At 40.8% G+C, this 14080-nt stretch overlaps 1 protein-coding gene and 1 long non-coding RNA gene across 2 annotated transcripts in view; one reads left to right on the top strand and one right to left on the bottom strand.

Annotated features, from left to right (window-relative positions):
- Window positions 1-1502: 1502 nt before the first annotated feature.
- LOC143725565 (uncharacterized) lies at window positions 1503-2310 on the bottom strand. The gene is made up of 3 exons (XR_013198256.1): window positions 2244-2310; window positions 1933-2048; window positions 1503-1780 (listed from the first exon to the last, which is right to left on the bottom strand). It is a non-coding gene; the product is annotated as an uncharacterized LOC143725565 (long non-coding RNA).
- Window positions 2311-2825: 515 nt separating this feature from the next.
- Window positions 2826-14080, top strand: part of LOC143725534 (zinc finger protein RFP-like) — a 28907-nt gene continuing 17652 nt past the window's right edge. The window contains exons 1-2 of the mRNA XM_077218012.1: window positions 2826-9107; window positions 11070-11389. Of these exons, the coding sequence (XP_077074127.1) occupies window positions 9020-9107; window positions 11070-11389 (408 nt within the window). The 5' untranslated portion in view covers window positions 2826-9019. The remainder of the gene's footprint in view (window positions 9108-11069; window positions 11390-14080) is intronic.

Genomic DNA, 14080 nt, shown 5'->3' with positions numbered 1-14080 from the left:
AGGTGAGTGTATATAAATATTTCATAAGTTACACTTGAATAGTCAATTTATTATGAGTCTATATTTTCTAATCAACACTATGATTTGTTTGCCTTTAACTTTTAATACTTTGCTTTTCAAATCTACTCTGACATTTTACATAATTTGATTTAATATTATATTGTGCAATTCTACATAATGCTGTAGGCCCGTTTTGATCGGCCCAAAGGCGGTTTCCGATAACGGGTGAAGGTCTCTGCGCGTTACTGCCTTTCCTCATGGCTAAGTAATTTGATTAAATGAAATACATTTTTTTTTTGTATTACCTCGTTATTTAATCTGACTCCATAAATGAAAAGGTTTTAATGATATCTGTGCATCATTAAATGTGAGCGAATTTTTGACTATTCTTTTTAACTCTACTAAAAATAATGTCAGAGTCAGAATAAAAATTAAATGTTTACAATTTATTATGTCAATAATTATCACGCCAATTTCATAATCAGTTCAAAGATGATAAACACAAACATCAACTGCTCTGGAATAAAGAGAGAAGATGCAAACCTTGGCATTATAAATACATGTACATGCATGTATAAATACATGCGATAAACAATATAAATGTTTTTCTTACACTTCACAGCACAGGCTAGTCTGGGTTACAGAATCGCGCTGAGCCTCTTGTTGAATTTCATTATATGGACAGAAACTTCTTTTCACATGGAAATATTTACTAACAATGGGAATTTGCATTCAGAGTTTACACCATTTGAGGGCCGGATGCCATTTGTCTGGAAGACACACCCTCCTCTGTGTGCAAGTTATCTCGAAACTCTTAAAACATTATTACCTTTGGTTTACATCTTTGAGAATGAGACATTTGTACCAGTCACACTGAGACTTTTCAAATGATACCAAACATGTATAAAACTGTATGATAATTGTTCACATTTAAAGGCGGGGTAGGTAAGTCTGAGAAACTAGCAGAAAACTGCTGGATTTTGAAAGTATCCAACAGGGCAACTCCCACCCCCTTCCTTCTCAGCTCATTCCAAAGCCACGCCCCAAAAACACATGAACGCGTGATGCCAACCGCTCAGCTGGAGGACGCGTTTACCAGTGCGGAACGGAGAGAAGCGCAGTGCAATTGAGTGACATCATGTCAGAATCACAGGTAATAAAATATCTTTTTGGCTGCTCTTTCTCTGCCATAATTGTGAGACTTCGTGGCTTGCGGTCGGTACGCGCCTCTCCTCTTCCGAAATAAGCGAGTCAACCGAGTGCGCGCATGTGGGCAGCTCCTGTTGTAGAATGGCTGGTAGCCATAGCAATGATGGAGAGTGACAGTCGCCCAGTCAATACGCTGATTTCACGCAGCCGTTATTTTGAAATCAAAAGCGAGAGTCGCGAATGCGATGGCGTATTGTTGTGTTTAATGTAGAAATTAGTTATTCTAAAAATCTACATACATTTCTTTCATACTTTAGACTATATACAGACAGGATTTAAAACATGGAGGATCTTTATTGTTGACTTACATCAGTTGTGAATGAAAATACTGAATTATTATTCTATGCAGATTATCCTTATATCCAGTACATACATATTTTTCAAGAGAAGCGCGATCATTAGAAGGCTTCACAATGACAGTGTTTTTCACTTTGCTTTGAGCACAATATCAGTGAATCCGTGCACCTGTGTGAGCTGACGGCAGTCCATCGATGCCAGGAGCTTCTGAGAGCCGGAGACGGTGGGAACAAACTTCTCCATCAGAGTAACCGTCACAAGCTTCTCCACATCACTAACAGACACAAAGACAATGTCAACTCTCTGGAAGCTTCACTCTTTAAATATCATATTTAATGAAGTACAATTTATGTTTTGGAACATGTCTACAGTGCATGAACACATCACAACTGAAATTAAACTGCTGTTAAACACTGAAAGTCTTACCCTTTCGGGATCTTTCTAACGCTCTGCATTCCCAATCCCTTTATATGGATATGGAACAAAACGTTCTTCAACACTTGTGACAGCGGGTTCTGGAACTTGATCTTGATATTTGAGATCTAAAATAGAGAGAATAAATTTAGTTTGTTCCTCACTTAAGGATCATATGACTTCAGAAAACTTCATATAGTGCACTACTATTATGACACTTTATAGATGCAATCAAAATGCAACAACATGTAAACATGTTTTGTGCTTGTTATAAGTGACGTGACAATTAAAGACTAGAGTCTCATTGGCGTACATTGGCGTACAGTGATAATGAGGTCTGGAGTGCGCAGTCTGAAGTTGAACTGTGTGGCCAGAATCTGTTTGGCCAGAATCTGTTTGGTCTGATTGACCTGTCCGGTGACCATGACCATCAGAGCGCCCTGATCCACCAGCCGATTCATGGCGGCAGTGGCTCAGTGGTTCGTCTACAAACCGAAAGGTTGGTGGTTCAATCCCCGGTTGCACCTGACCAAGTGTCGAGGTGTCCATGAGCAAGACACCTAACCCCAGCTGCTCCCGACGAGCTGGATGGTGCCTGACACCGCCGTCTGTGTATGAATGGGTGAATGTGAGGCAACATGTAAAGCGCTTTGGTGGCCATTTGGTCTGTGAAAGCACTATATAAATGCAGTCCATTTACAATGTACTCCTTATACAGCAGAGTCCAGGGAATAGTCTTGGCCGAAGGGAGACAAGGGAACATGGCATTAATGACAACAATAAAACAACTGTGTGTCATTTTGCACTGTAGTTTTGTTTCTCTGTGTTTGAGTGGGTGTGTTTGATTTGTACTCTTTATTTTTTAAGAGTGTAATCTCTTTCTTGCTGTCCTTTTTTTTTTACTGCATTGTGGCTGAATTACTGATTTTATTTCACGCATTGGCAAAAACTTGCTTTGTGTGACAGTCACACCAGATCACCTCTGTGCTGGCCAGCGATGCTCCTGTCTTACGGGCCGAGATTGCAGTCCTACTGGCGAAGGACAAGATCGCACTTGTCCCTCCAGCCGATATGATGTCAGGCTTCTACAGCCCTTGCTTCATTGTACCCAAGAAAGGCGGTGGATTATGGCCAATCTTGGACCGGCAAGTTTTGAATCGGGCCCTTCTCAAGCTCCCGTTTTACATGTTAATGCAGAAACGCATTTTCAAATGCATCCGTACCTGAGATTAGTTTGCAGCGATTGACCTGTGTACTTTCATGTCTTGATTTGACCTCAATGCAGACCGTTCTTTTGCTTTGCTTTCGAGGGTCGGGCATTTCAGTACAAAGTCCTCCCTTTCGGGCTGTCAAGTCACCTTTATTTATATAGCGCTTTTTACAATACAGATTGTTCCAAAGCAGCTTTACAGAGGTAACAGGAAAATAATGTTGTTATAGTATTGTTAAATACAAAATGAAATGTCCCCAACTAAGCAAGCCAAAAGCCAATGGCGGCAAAGGTGAAGAAAGGCGAAAAAGGCGACCGTGACGAGGAACCAAAACTCCATCAGTGACAGAATGGAGAAAAAAACCTTGGGATAATCCAGGCTCAGTCAGGAGGCCAGTCCTCCTTTGGCCAACGGGATCTGTCCTTCATCAGATCTGGATACGGCCTGGATCCGGCGGACTGCGGTAAACCCCAGGATAAACAGATATTAGCGTAGACGCCATCCTTCTTATGATGTACAAAGTACATCAGGATTTATGGGAAGTGTTTTCGGTTCCGGCTGATCTAAACTATGCAGCCTAACATTGAATTATAGAAGTCTATAATGTGTTATGTGTATGTTAAGCCAAAGATATGTGTTTTTAGTCTAGATTTGTACTGACAGACTGTGTTTGCTTCCCGGACCATGTTAGGAAGATTGGTCTTCAAGATTCGAGATTTACTGAGTTGTTGTTCGGGACAGGCTGGCGCCCAGCAACCCAGATCTGTGACCTGAAAGGTTGCGACGTGCCTAACTTCAGGGTCCGAGTGTCAGCTGCATAATCAGATGGAGATATGCTTCCGTCTATCTGTATATGTGTGGAAAATTAATGTTTATCTATTCCTTAGCCAATCAGAATCATTCAACCTGTAAGCAATGACGAAGCTTAGACCTTGGAAATGGTATAACTGCTGTGATCTTTGTAACTGTAAGTGGGGCGGCCTACAAACTCCTGTGAGAGTATTGAAGCTGACTTCTGCTGATGAAACTGCAAACTAGCTTCAGTAAAACTTTTCTTCAATTTTTTTATAATTCTGACTTTGGGTCTTCATTAATCATATCTGGTTCTGGGTCTTTAACTGCAAATCCCCTTATTGTTTAATGTGAGGTAACAATGACACATAAAATGTTTGGTGTAAGTCGCGCTCGATCAGCCCAAGGTCCGGCATCTGATCAGCACGAAAGGTCTCTGCGTGTTGCTGTCTTTTCCCGCGGCAAAGTATTTTTGGTTAAATGCAATACATTTTCTCATATGTATTTTCTCGTTATTTCATCTGACTCCATAAATGAAAAAGGTTTTAATGATATCTGTGGATCATTAAATGTGAGCGAATGTTTTACTATTCTTTTAAACTCTTGAATGAAAATAATGTCAATTAGAATAATCAAATATCACAATTTAATATGTCAGGTAAATGTATCATTACAATTTCATAATCAATGCAAAACATCAAATGCTCTAGAACAAAGAGGAAAAATGTTTACCCGACAAAGACATACATGAATGCTGAGTCTCGGCGACCCTCAGCATTCACGGGCTGATCTGAGATACAAAAAGACCCCGAGCTCTCGCTGCGTTTCATTATATACCCAGACCTCATTTTAAATCTAAACATCATTCAGTGGAAATGTACCTGCAAGTAACCATTTGCTAACAGTGAGACATTTGCATTCAGACAAATGGTCGGAAGGTTGTTAACTCAAAGACACACCTGTCTTCTGTGTGGAAGATATTTACAAACTCTTCAGAACTTATTACCTTTTAGTTTACTTCTTTGGGAATGAGACATTTGTACCAGTCGCACTGAGACATTTCAAATAATACCAAACATGTATAAAACGATAATAAAATGATAATCATTCACATTAAACCATTTAGTTTCTTGTGTGAGTTTGGGAGATCTCACCACGAGTGGGGGTCGAGGGAAAGAGATGTAAATTAGCACAAGAGTGAGTTCCAATGGTAATTTCCTTTGTTTTCTCAGAGAGTGGCCCTCTCTTAAAGTCCTTCCAGATTTTTCAGTCTTACATTGGTGTCAAAATGCCAAGGCATTGCAGAGTTACAGCCACAGAATCAGCTTTCAAACACTTAGTACACTAGGAGAAGAAAAGGTTCAGATAGCTGTCATAACTGCACCTCTCCTGTGAATACAGAGGCTTTCTGTAAGCGGTCCTGAGCTTAGGACTCAGGACACTTTAGGAGTCGTCTTGGTAAGGTCTTCGTCCTCAATCCTCAGCTAGGCAGTATGCTAGATTGTTAAGGCTCTCTGTAACCCAGGCTCCTAGTAAAGCGTTCAAGTCCTCCTTGGAAGTTTGTGTTTCTGCAACTACGGGCACTTTTGACTATCCCAATTTTAAAAAATCAACCTCTATGAATTTCAATTTTAACCATCACTGTCTGTAATACACATAAAAATTTACACAAAATAGAATGTAGTCGTTAAGATTTTAATCTGGAACATGTTTATTTTTTGTTTTTCGGATCATCTTCTTAAAAAGTGTCCTTACTGCAACGTTACAATAATGTTCATTTTATACAATTTTCTTTAGTAATAGAGCTGGACGCTGGCTAGCGCTTAGCGCAGGAGGCTGATCACGCGAGCGGCCTGCGGCTGAGCTGGAGCATCGCTCCTTAAATCCGTGATGGCAGCTGGATCCGGGCCTTTCTCGTCCCCTTCTCGGCGGCGCCGTCCACTTGGAAGAGTGTCTAGGAGAGATGGAGTCTCGCGGAGAATGGTGCATTCCACGATTTAGAAAGCTCCGTGTGGAGCTCTGGCAGAAAAGGCCAGGATAGAGCAGCTGTCACCTGCGGCAACTCCTTCCGCCTCCAGTGTCTGTGAACGGCGCTTCTTGCGCGGTCCAGCAGAGGGCGGAGTGACAGCTTCGGCGTTGATCACCTCGAGTCGAGCCCACAGGGTCGACATCGGGAGTTCTTCGCAGTGGACGCAGCCTCCCGACGAAGAGCAAGGGCTGCGTGGTCTGGGCCCAGGTAGAGAGCGCAGATCACGTGGCGGTCTCTGCCGCTGGGCGGGACTCGGCACAAGCCAAAGGAAGTGCAAGGCATTTTTATAAAAACGCCTCGCACTTTTTTAGGAAAATATGTGTGTCGCGGCGGCGAACACGCACAGCAGAGCAAAATAGCAAAAGGATATTGTCGCCGGATAGCGTAGCAGGCACGGATGGCTGAAGGCGGCGAAGTCGACCGGCTTCCTCAGACGCTTTCCTCTGCTTGCTGGTCGGTGGTTTCAACGACGGCGGCTTCTCTCAGGATCCAGCGATGCGTAGAGCTTCGCTGAAGAGATGAAAATCAGAGGAGCAGCCTCCAAGCCGTACTTTTATAGGCTAAGCCACACCCATTCTGGCAGGCTGTGACGCGTAGAGGAGGGGCCTCATTGGGCATGACGTCACGCCAGGCTCAGTGGTAGGCTGCTGCATTAGCCGCAGGGCACCCAATGAGCACGCTAGACAGCCTGCTCTAGGTCTGCTAGCTGCTGCACTGCGTTGACAATAAATACAAAATTAAGGATCATTTTTGGCTTCATATCTCGAGAAAAGATGACTTTACCCGTAGCGTAAGCAACTTACGCAATGCAAGAGAACCTCTCGTAAGAGAACTAAAATTTCACTGCTGGGACTTAAAAGTGCAGAATCACCCATTTATGAGGTGGGAAGTCATGTTTACGATGTCATGTGCGTTCAAGTCATTTTTGTCGGAGTAAGATGGCGGAGTACTTTCTCTTAATTACAGAAAAATACAGAAAGGTTCTTAAAATCTACTTCCAGAAAATAAAGAACAAGGAATGTGCATCAGGTGTGTTTTGCTTTTGTATGATTTTAATTAATTTGTTGAAGACACTGTAAACTGTGTCACATATTATATTGATATATTATAATGATATCATATTCTGTTCAGGCAATTAACTTACTTCGCTGTAAATAGAAAAGTCTAGCAATATCACTGCTAAAAATATCTTTAAGTATTGTGGTATTCCGCCATGTTTCTCACTGACATGGTCCCAACTCGTAAAGATCGGGGCCTAAAGAAAATCACAAAAGTTGGCGGCATTCATGTGCGTTCACATCGTAGAAACGATCTTTACGACATGACTTGAACGCATAATAAAGATCTGAGGAAGAGTTAAAAAAAAAAAAGCGTTTTAGAAGGACAGAAAAATCACCCAGTCACGGATTGTTCCGCAGTGACTGACACTTCGATGAGCCAATAGGGAATGTGAAGGTACGTCACGCAGTGTTGCAATATGGTACGTGGGCGCCATCTTTACATGCACGATCTCTATTTACCTTTGGTATAATAGTGGGTGTTTGGCAAAAACGAGGTAAAACTGAAGAAGAACGGAAGAAATGGAGATGTTTAAAGAAAAGAGAAGCGACCCTACTGGGAGAAACGAAATGCCACTGCCAAAAAACGTTATTTGGACAAACTGTCCGCGATAAACAACGTTGATACATATGATTTAGTTTTGGCGTTCGTTTTAGTAGCCTCTACTAAGTTGATTACCATTGTACTGTTCTAGCTATTTGACCTGAGAAGCAACTCCAATAGTTAATGTTAGCTTGCTATTTTCAACATATGTTAAGTTTTCATAGGTTGTGCAAGAAAATAATTGTTGTACATTACTTTATAATGCCACAAGATGGGGTAACGTTAACTTGTTAAATACAACTGTGCCTTATTGTCATCAGTTAATGTTGACACATGTAAAAATGAGGGTATTTGGTAGTTTATTTAAAAATAGTTTGATGTATCTTTGTCCATCCCAGTTTATGTGTACTTAAAGGGTCTTTGTGGATGCAATCAGTACAGAAACAGATAAGTCACTTAATGTATTTATTAAGCAGTTATATAAAAACTTGATTCACAAACATTTTAAAAAGGCATGTAAAAAGATGTACAGAATATCAAAACAAATTGTTAATGTTGTAGTGTGACAAATTTATGAAAATGTTTAATTTAGGTTCCAATACAATAGTATTTTAACTGAGAAAGTTCTGCACACTGTTTTCCATTTTGAGGCAGATGATGAGAATCAAAGAAGATTAAGTCAAGCAGTTCAGGTGTCTGACATTAGCTTTTGTCTGTATGCACTTCCTGGCCATTAAGCTCAAGATACAGCGGTGTCTTTGTCTCTATGATAATGTGAAGATATGGGTGATACAATCAGGCTAATTGGATTACCATCTATACATGACACTGTTATGCTGATTGGATTTGGACCGGTAACGGGCTGACTTCTGTACTACATTTACATGCTTTGTTCACCTCTGTGTAACTCCTCCCCCTTTAAAGATATAAACACTGTCTTTTAGCTATTGAGTCAGACTTGGTGACTACAGCATCGCAACAGCAAAGTCTTCAATAAAGAGTAACTTCTGCATTGAAAGATATCCCAACATCTCCTGGTTTTTCACTTCTAAGTCTCCTACACTTAAGACGAAAAAGGTTCACAACAGATGGTGCCATGACCCGGATAGAGCTACTCACCTGAAACTTCAAGCTCAACAAAGATCTGACTGCATTCCAGACTGAATCTTTTGAATCCAGATTGAAACTTCAAGCTCAACAAAGATCTGACTGCATTCCAGACTGAATCTTTTGAATCCAGATTGAAACTTCAAGCTCAACAAAGATCTCAACAAAGAATGAACTTTTCTGACTGAGTTTCCAGACGGAATCGGAATTACAACTGTTCCATATTTATGATTATGGGTGGAGCTATATGACATCACTGCAGGTTAGAAAGTAAAACTAAACCGATGAACAGGAAGCTTCTTCAAACAGCAGCATTTCAGAAAGGACTGCGACTGATCGAGGCAGCAGCAAAACTGTCATGTCACAAAAAAGGACACATTCCCCCACTGGTGAAGAAAAAAGAAAAAAGAAGAAACCAGAGGAAGAGATAAAACAGCAAGATAAAGGTATTTTGAAAAAATGAATGTTAACTAAATTAGGTTATGTTGCAAGCTGGTAATAGCCTAGGTACAACTCAACGTACATTCACATCATATGCAAGGACAGCTGTAGAGTTACACTCACGGGACACTGCACTTATTTGCAATCACAAAAGTTCATTATTAGCATATGTGTTTTAAAGCCTTGCCGGTTAAACATTTCATTTGCACGCTTTCTCTGAGCTTGTACACTCAAAGCAGTGATTAGTGTGGTTAACTTTTCAGTGCAATGCATGTACTTCTCCGTACTCTTTAACAGGATGCGGTCCCATCTTTTATGGTAATGGCTTTAGTGCCTGGTTACAAATCAGACAAAAAATACTTTGTTAGGCATTTGAACTACATTGTAACGACCATTAATGATTTTCAACTTGTATGTTTCATATAGTAGTATGTAATTGAATAAATTGTGAAATTAAACGTTTCTCATTCTTAGTGTTTTTTATTTAGCTTACATATACAATTCAATTACTATACAATAGCTGTCTGTCTTTTTATAAAGCTGTGTGTACTGTAAAAAACGCTATACAAATAAATATATTACTTGATGGCAGAAAACTGCTAGATTTCCTGCTTAAAATGTTTTTACAAACTGCTTATATCTTATCTTGTTCATAGCAGGGGGGTTTAGCATGTTACATAAAGCTAAAACTGCTCACGTTAGCTACAAGAAGTTATCACGAGAACAGCTTTAGTTCAGGCATATCATGGGGTCCTAAAATGTGACTCGTCAATTCACCACACCGGCAATGCGTTCCAGAAAAGTCCCCAATTTCCCCAATTAGGGGAAAGTTACAAAAAAGCCCCTAATATTCTTCGGGGATTCTTTTTTTTCTCTTACTCATGACATATTGAGGATACAAAATCAGTAGAGTTTGCTTCTGTTGCAATTTGTTCAACCTTTTTTCATAAAATGACTGGACTATGAGGGGCGGGGGCGTTCAACTTGACAGTCAATGGCGCTCTCGTTTTGAATCAGTATCGCTAATGGTTCAATATTTTAGTGAATGTTAGTGTTTAGTGAGTAAGCTATACTTATATTCTGGTTTTATATGGGCCTCCAAATTAAATGCGGCTCTCATATCGGAAACCTGACAGATCCGGTAATGGTATGAACATAAATATGTCATAAATTAACTACACTGCAAAACATTCACCAACATAATTTATTCTACTACGTGTACGAATACGTGTATCGTTACACCCCTACTATAGTTAGATGTTGAATCACAACATCAGCTTAACATCAACAAGTCTAACGTTAGACAGAAAATATAATTATCCTCCTGGACAAAATTATTACCAACTCACATTTCCTTTCTTTCTTTCTTTTCTTCCCCATGAGAAAGAAATCACTTAAACTGAGCTGCTGCTCTGTTAAACTCACTTAAACTGAACTCTGACATGTCGCCACTCGCCAGCTGCAGACTCCCGCTTCCCAAACAGTCTGTCAAACAGCCGTTGACAAGGCGCTTCAAAATAAAAGCATGCGAGTTAAATATTTCAAAATCAAATATTTTTCTCCTCTGCACCGCAGTATAATTTTTGGGTGGGACAAATGCGACTGTCTCCAATATTGGATTGGACACGTCCCCCCCCGGTTCCTACGCTCTTGCTGTCATGTCTTAATATCAGAGCCAGCCAGGAGTGTGGTCTTAGCGAAAGAGGCTGAAGGAGAGAAATTCTGACTGAAAGGGCTTTTTAGCGCGACTTAAATGCAGTCGGCCCGCCCATTTCGATGGGCTGAAAAGCCATTTGTCTGTGCAAAGCACAGCCGTGAACCAGTATTCAGTATTCGGAGAAAACGAAGTTTCCCTCTACGCATTAGAAACTGACGCAATGCGAGTGAACCGTATCGAAAGGGAACTATTAATATAAAAGTAGCTCTATTCAGCAATGTAGATGTTATATTGTCATTTGTTTTGTCAGCCATGGCGTCCTCCAGTGATCCTCCAGTGTTCTGTGACATCTGTGATGAAAGAAAGCAGAAAGCTGTGAAGACCTGCCTGACGTGTCAAAGCTCTTACTGTGACTCTCATCTGGAGCCTCATCACAGAGTCCCGCGTCTACAGAAACACACACTGATCAACGCTGTGGATAATCTGGAGGATTATATATGCCCAAAACACGAGAGACCTCTGGAGCTGTTCTGCAGAGATGATCAGACGTGTGTTTGTGTGTCCTGCACTGAAGGAGAACACAAGGGTCACAACACTGTTCCTATAGCGGAGGAGAGTCGAAAAAAGAAGGTACAAATTAAAAACTAAACAGTTTAACCCTTATAAGCTCAATAACCTTATGAGGAAGACACACAAGCTCTTCGTAGTTATTTTTGAACTGCGAGTGTAACTTCTTTTTTTTTTAAGTGTTATAAAACTGAATTCCCTAAAGCACACTGTAAAAAATATGATCAGTAGGTCACGGCAAGTTATGTTTTTACATAATGTTTACTCATCAAAATATTTTAAACAATTTCAACTTTTAAGTTATACAAGATTCAACTCGATTTTTTAAAGTCAGTTTAATATACTATAAGTTAAAGTTACTTGTACAGCGATTTGAATATGCTAAAAAAAATTAAGTCAGCAATTAAAATTTATAGTAAAGTTTATAGTGTAGCCTAGTAACAATAAAATTATGCACTTTTGGAGGATTTTAGGTAATTTAGTTAATAGATCTTATTTAAATTTCTTTATTTCAGTATCAAATACAAATACTACATTTTTGGACCTTAACTACAGTATAAATCTACACTTCTATAAATGTAAACATTTCTGCCATCTGGTGAAAAAAGAACAACAAGACTTTCATGTCAGGCCCAAATCATGTCATGACAATAATGGCCAGTAGATGGCTGAAGTGTTTCATTCAGCTATACATGCTGTGAAAGAATTATAGATTTCATTCTTAATAGTTTGGATGTTTATTTGGACTTTATCCAACTATTTTTTGTCAAAAAACTATTATTTGTCAAACCGACAAATATCTTCTGTGAAAGTCTCAAGACCGAAAAATGTTTGTCTAATCATTGCATTTGGTCTGATGATATATATTTCCATACCTGCCCGCACCCTGCTCACGCAAACATCACACTTTGACATTGTGTTCTGTAAGACCATCCAGAGTTGTAGAACCAAAGGGTTTGTTCAAAATCATTTGATTCATCCCATCGAGACATGGGAATTCATTCAGCGTGATAGTCACAGTGCACTATGGGTATTCTCTAGCCGTTGAGCGTACATCGGTTGAACACTCATTATTGCACTGCAAACAAACAGCAGTCGCCTTTTACAGTTCATCTTGAACCAAAACAACCAGCACGATCCACTGCTGGATCCATTTAGTGACGTAGTTTTCTGTCACGAACTGCTTTAACAGCTTTATTGGGACAATCCAGAATCGTAATCCATATGACAGACATGGGGTCAAAACCATAGAGCAAACGATCCAAATGTACGATAAACTCCAAAAACAAAGGCAAACAAAGAAGAACAGGGGTACGGGCGCTCAAAACAGTGCAACACAAAACAAGACTACGCAAAGAATGCGAATGAAAACATAGGAAGACTTTAACAAGGGAATCACAAACAGCTGTACGAACAATCACACAATCATGGGAACAGACAATGGATACCATAAAATTAAGTTAATAATAGAAAAAAGCCCAGGAGTCAGGACAAGTGCCCTCTGATGGAGATTAAGAATACTTTAGCTAGCGGATGTGACATAGCCTCCCCCTGAAGACCCCAAGGCATAGCTGGTGACAACAACAGCGGAGCAGAAGACCACCAGCGCAGATCAGACTGATCAGATGATCCCTATAGAAGATCAGCCAGAACGTTGGTTAAAACAGGCAGAAAGGCCAGTAATTACCAAAGCAAGCAGTTTTTGAATGTGACATCCCTGGTCGTGACAGGACAGACAGAAAGCTCAGGGACAACCATTGTCGTCGTATCTAGGCAGACAGGGCTTTCACAAGCAACTACTGTGGTTGTATCTAGTTAGACAGGGATTTCACAGGCAACCACTGTGGTCATAGCAGGATAGCCAGACAGTTCACAGACAGACGATGAAGCAGAGACTTCATCATTGATCTCCTTGACCAACGCAGGACATACTGAGAGTTCAAGAACAGTAGTCGCAGCCTCAGATAAAACTAGGTCAGGTGCCGCTGCCTCTGGAGAAACTGAAGAAGCGTTCATGGCCCAGACACATAGAATGACCATTGCTGTAACTAGGAGTGCAATCAACGGTGGGAGAACCTCTGAGACCTCCAGACTCGATACCACCGGATTCGGATGCACTAGACTCAAGGACAATGTCAGGACCACTAAGATGCCAACTGCTCGCATCAACATCAACGGTAGGTCTGCCAAACTGGAAGCCAGTCTCAAACGCCTAAGGACCACCTTTATAGCTTTTTTGGAGCGTCGATGTCGGCTTGAGACTCTGGATTTGGGACCACTGGACCCGGAAGCGCTGTGAGCACTGGACCTGGGATCATCAGACTTGCTCAATCAGAATTGCTGGAAACCGTTGTGCTAACATGGTGAATGGCTTGATGCACACTACCCCCCACAAAAAATAAAAGTTTTTAGAGGAAGGTTCCTCCTCTACCTCCTCCACATTAAAAGGAAAACCGCTCAGCTGCAATGACAAATCAATATAATGTGCCAAAGTCCAGTCTGGGTCATGTAGCAGCATAATTACATTGAGTGGCTCAGACAACCCGCCCCCAAAAAAGATCATATGGGGAATCTTGTCCATGTTGGTTAAGTGAGCCAACGCAATGTCCAGTACATGGTCCTTGATGCTGCACTCTCCTTGTTGGAGATGCTTAATTCTCACTGCTGGATCCATTTAGTAGTCTTCTGTCACGAACTGCTCCGAGACTTGGGTTGACGATCCAAATGCAGCTTTATTGGGACAATCCAGAATCG

The sequence above is a fragment of the Siphateles boraxobius genome, unplaced genomic scaffold (assembly GCF_051911475.1).
Source record: "Siphateles boraxobius isolate OS27281-9 unplaced genomic scaffold, OSU_SipBor_1 77, whole genome shotgun sequence".
Lineage (NCBI taxonomy): Eukaryota > Metazoa > Chordata > Actinopteri > Cypriniformes > Leuciscidae > Siphateles > Siphateles boraxobius.
Note: the sequence above shows the minus strand (reverse complement) of the source record. Positions and strands in the feature narration are given on the sequence as shown.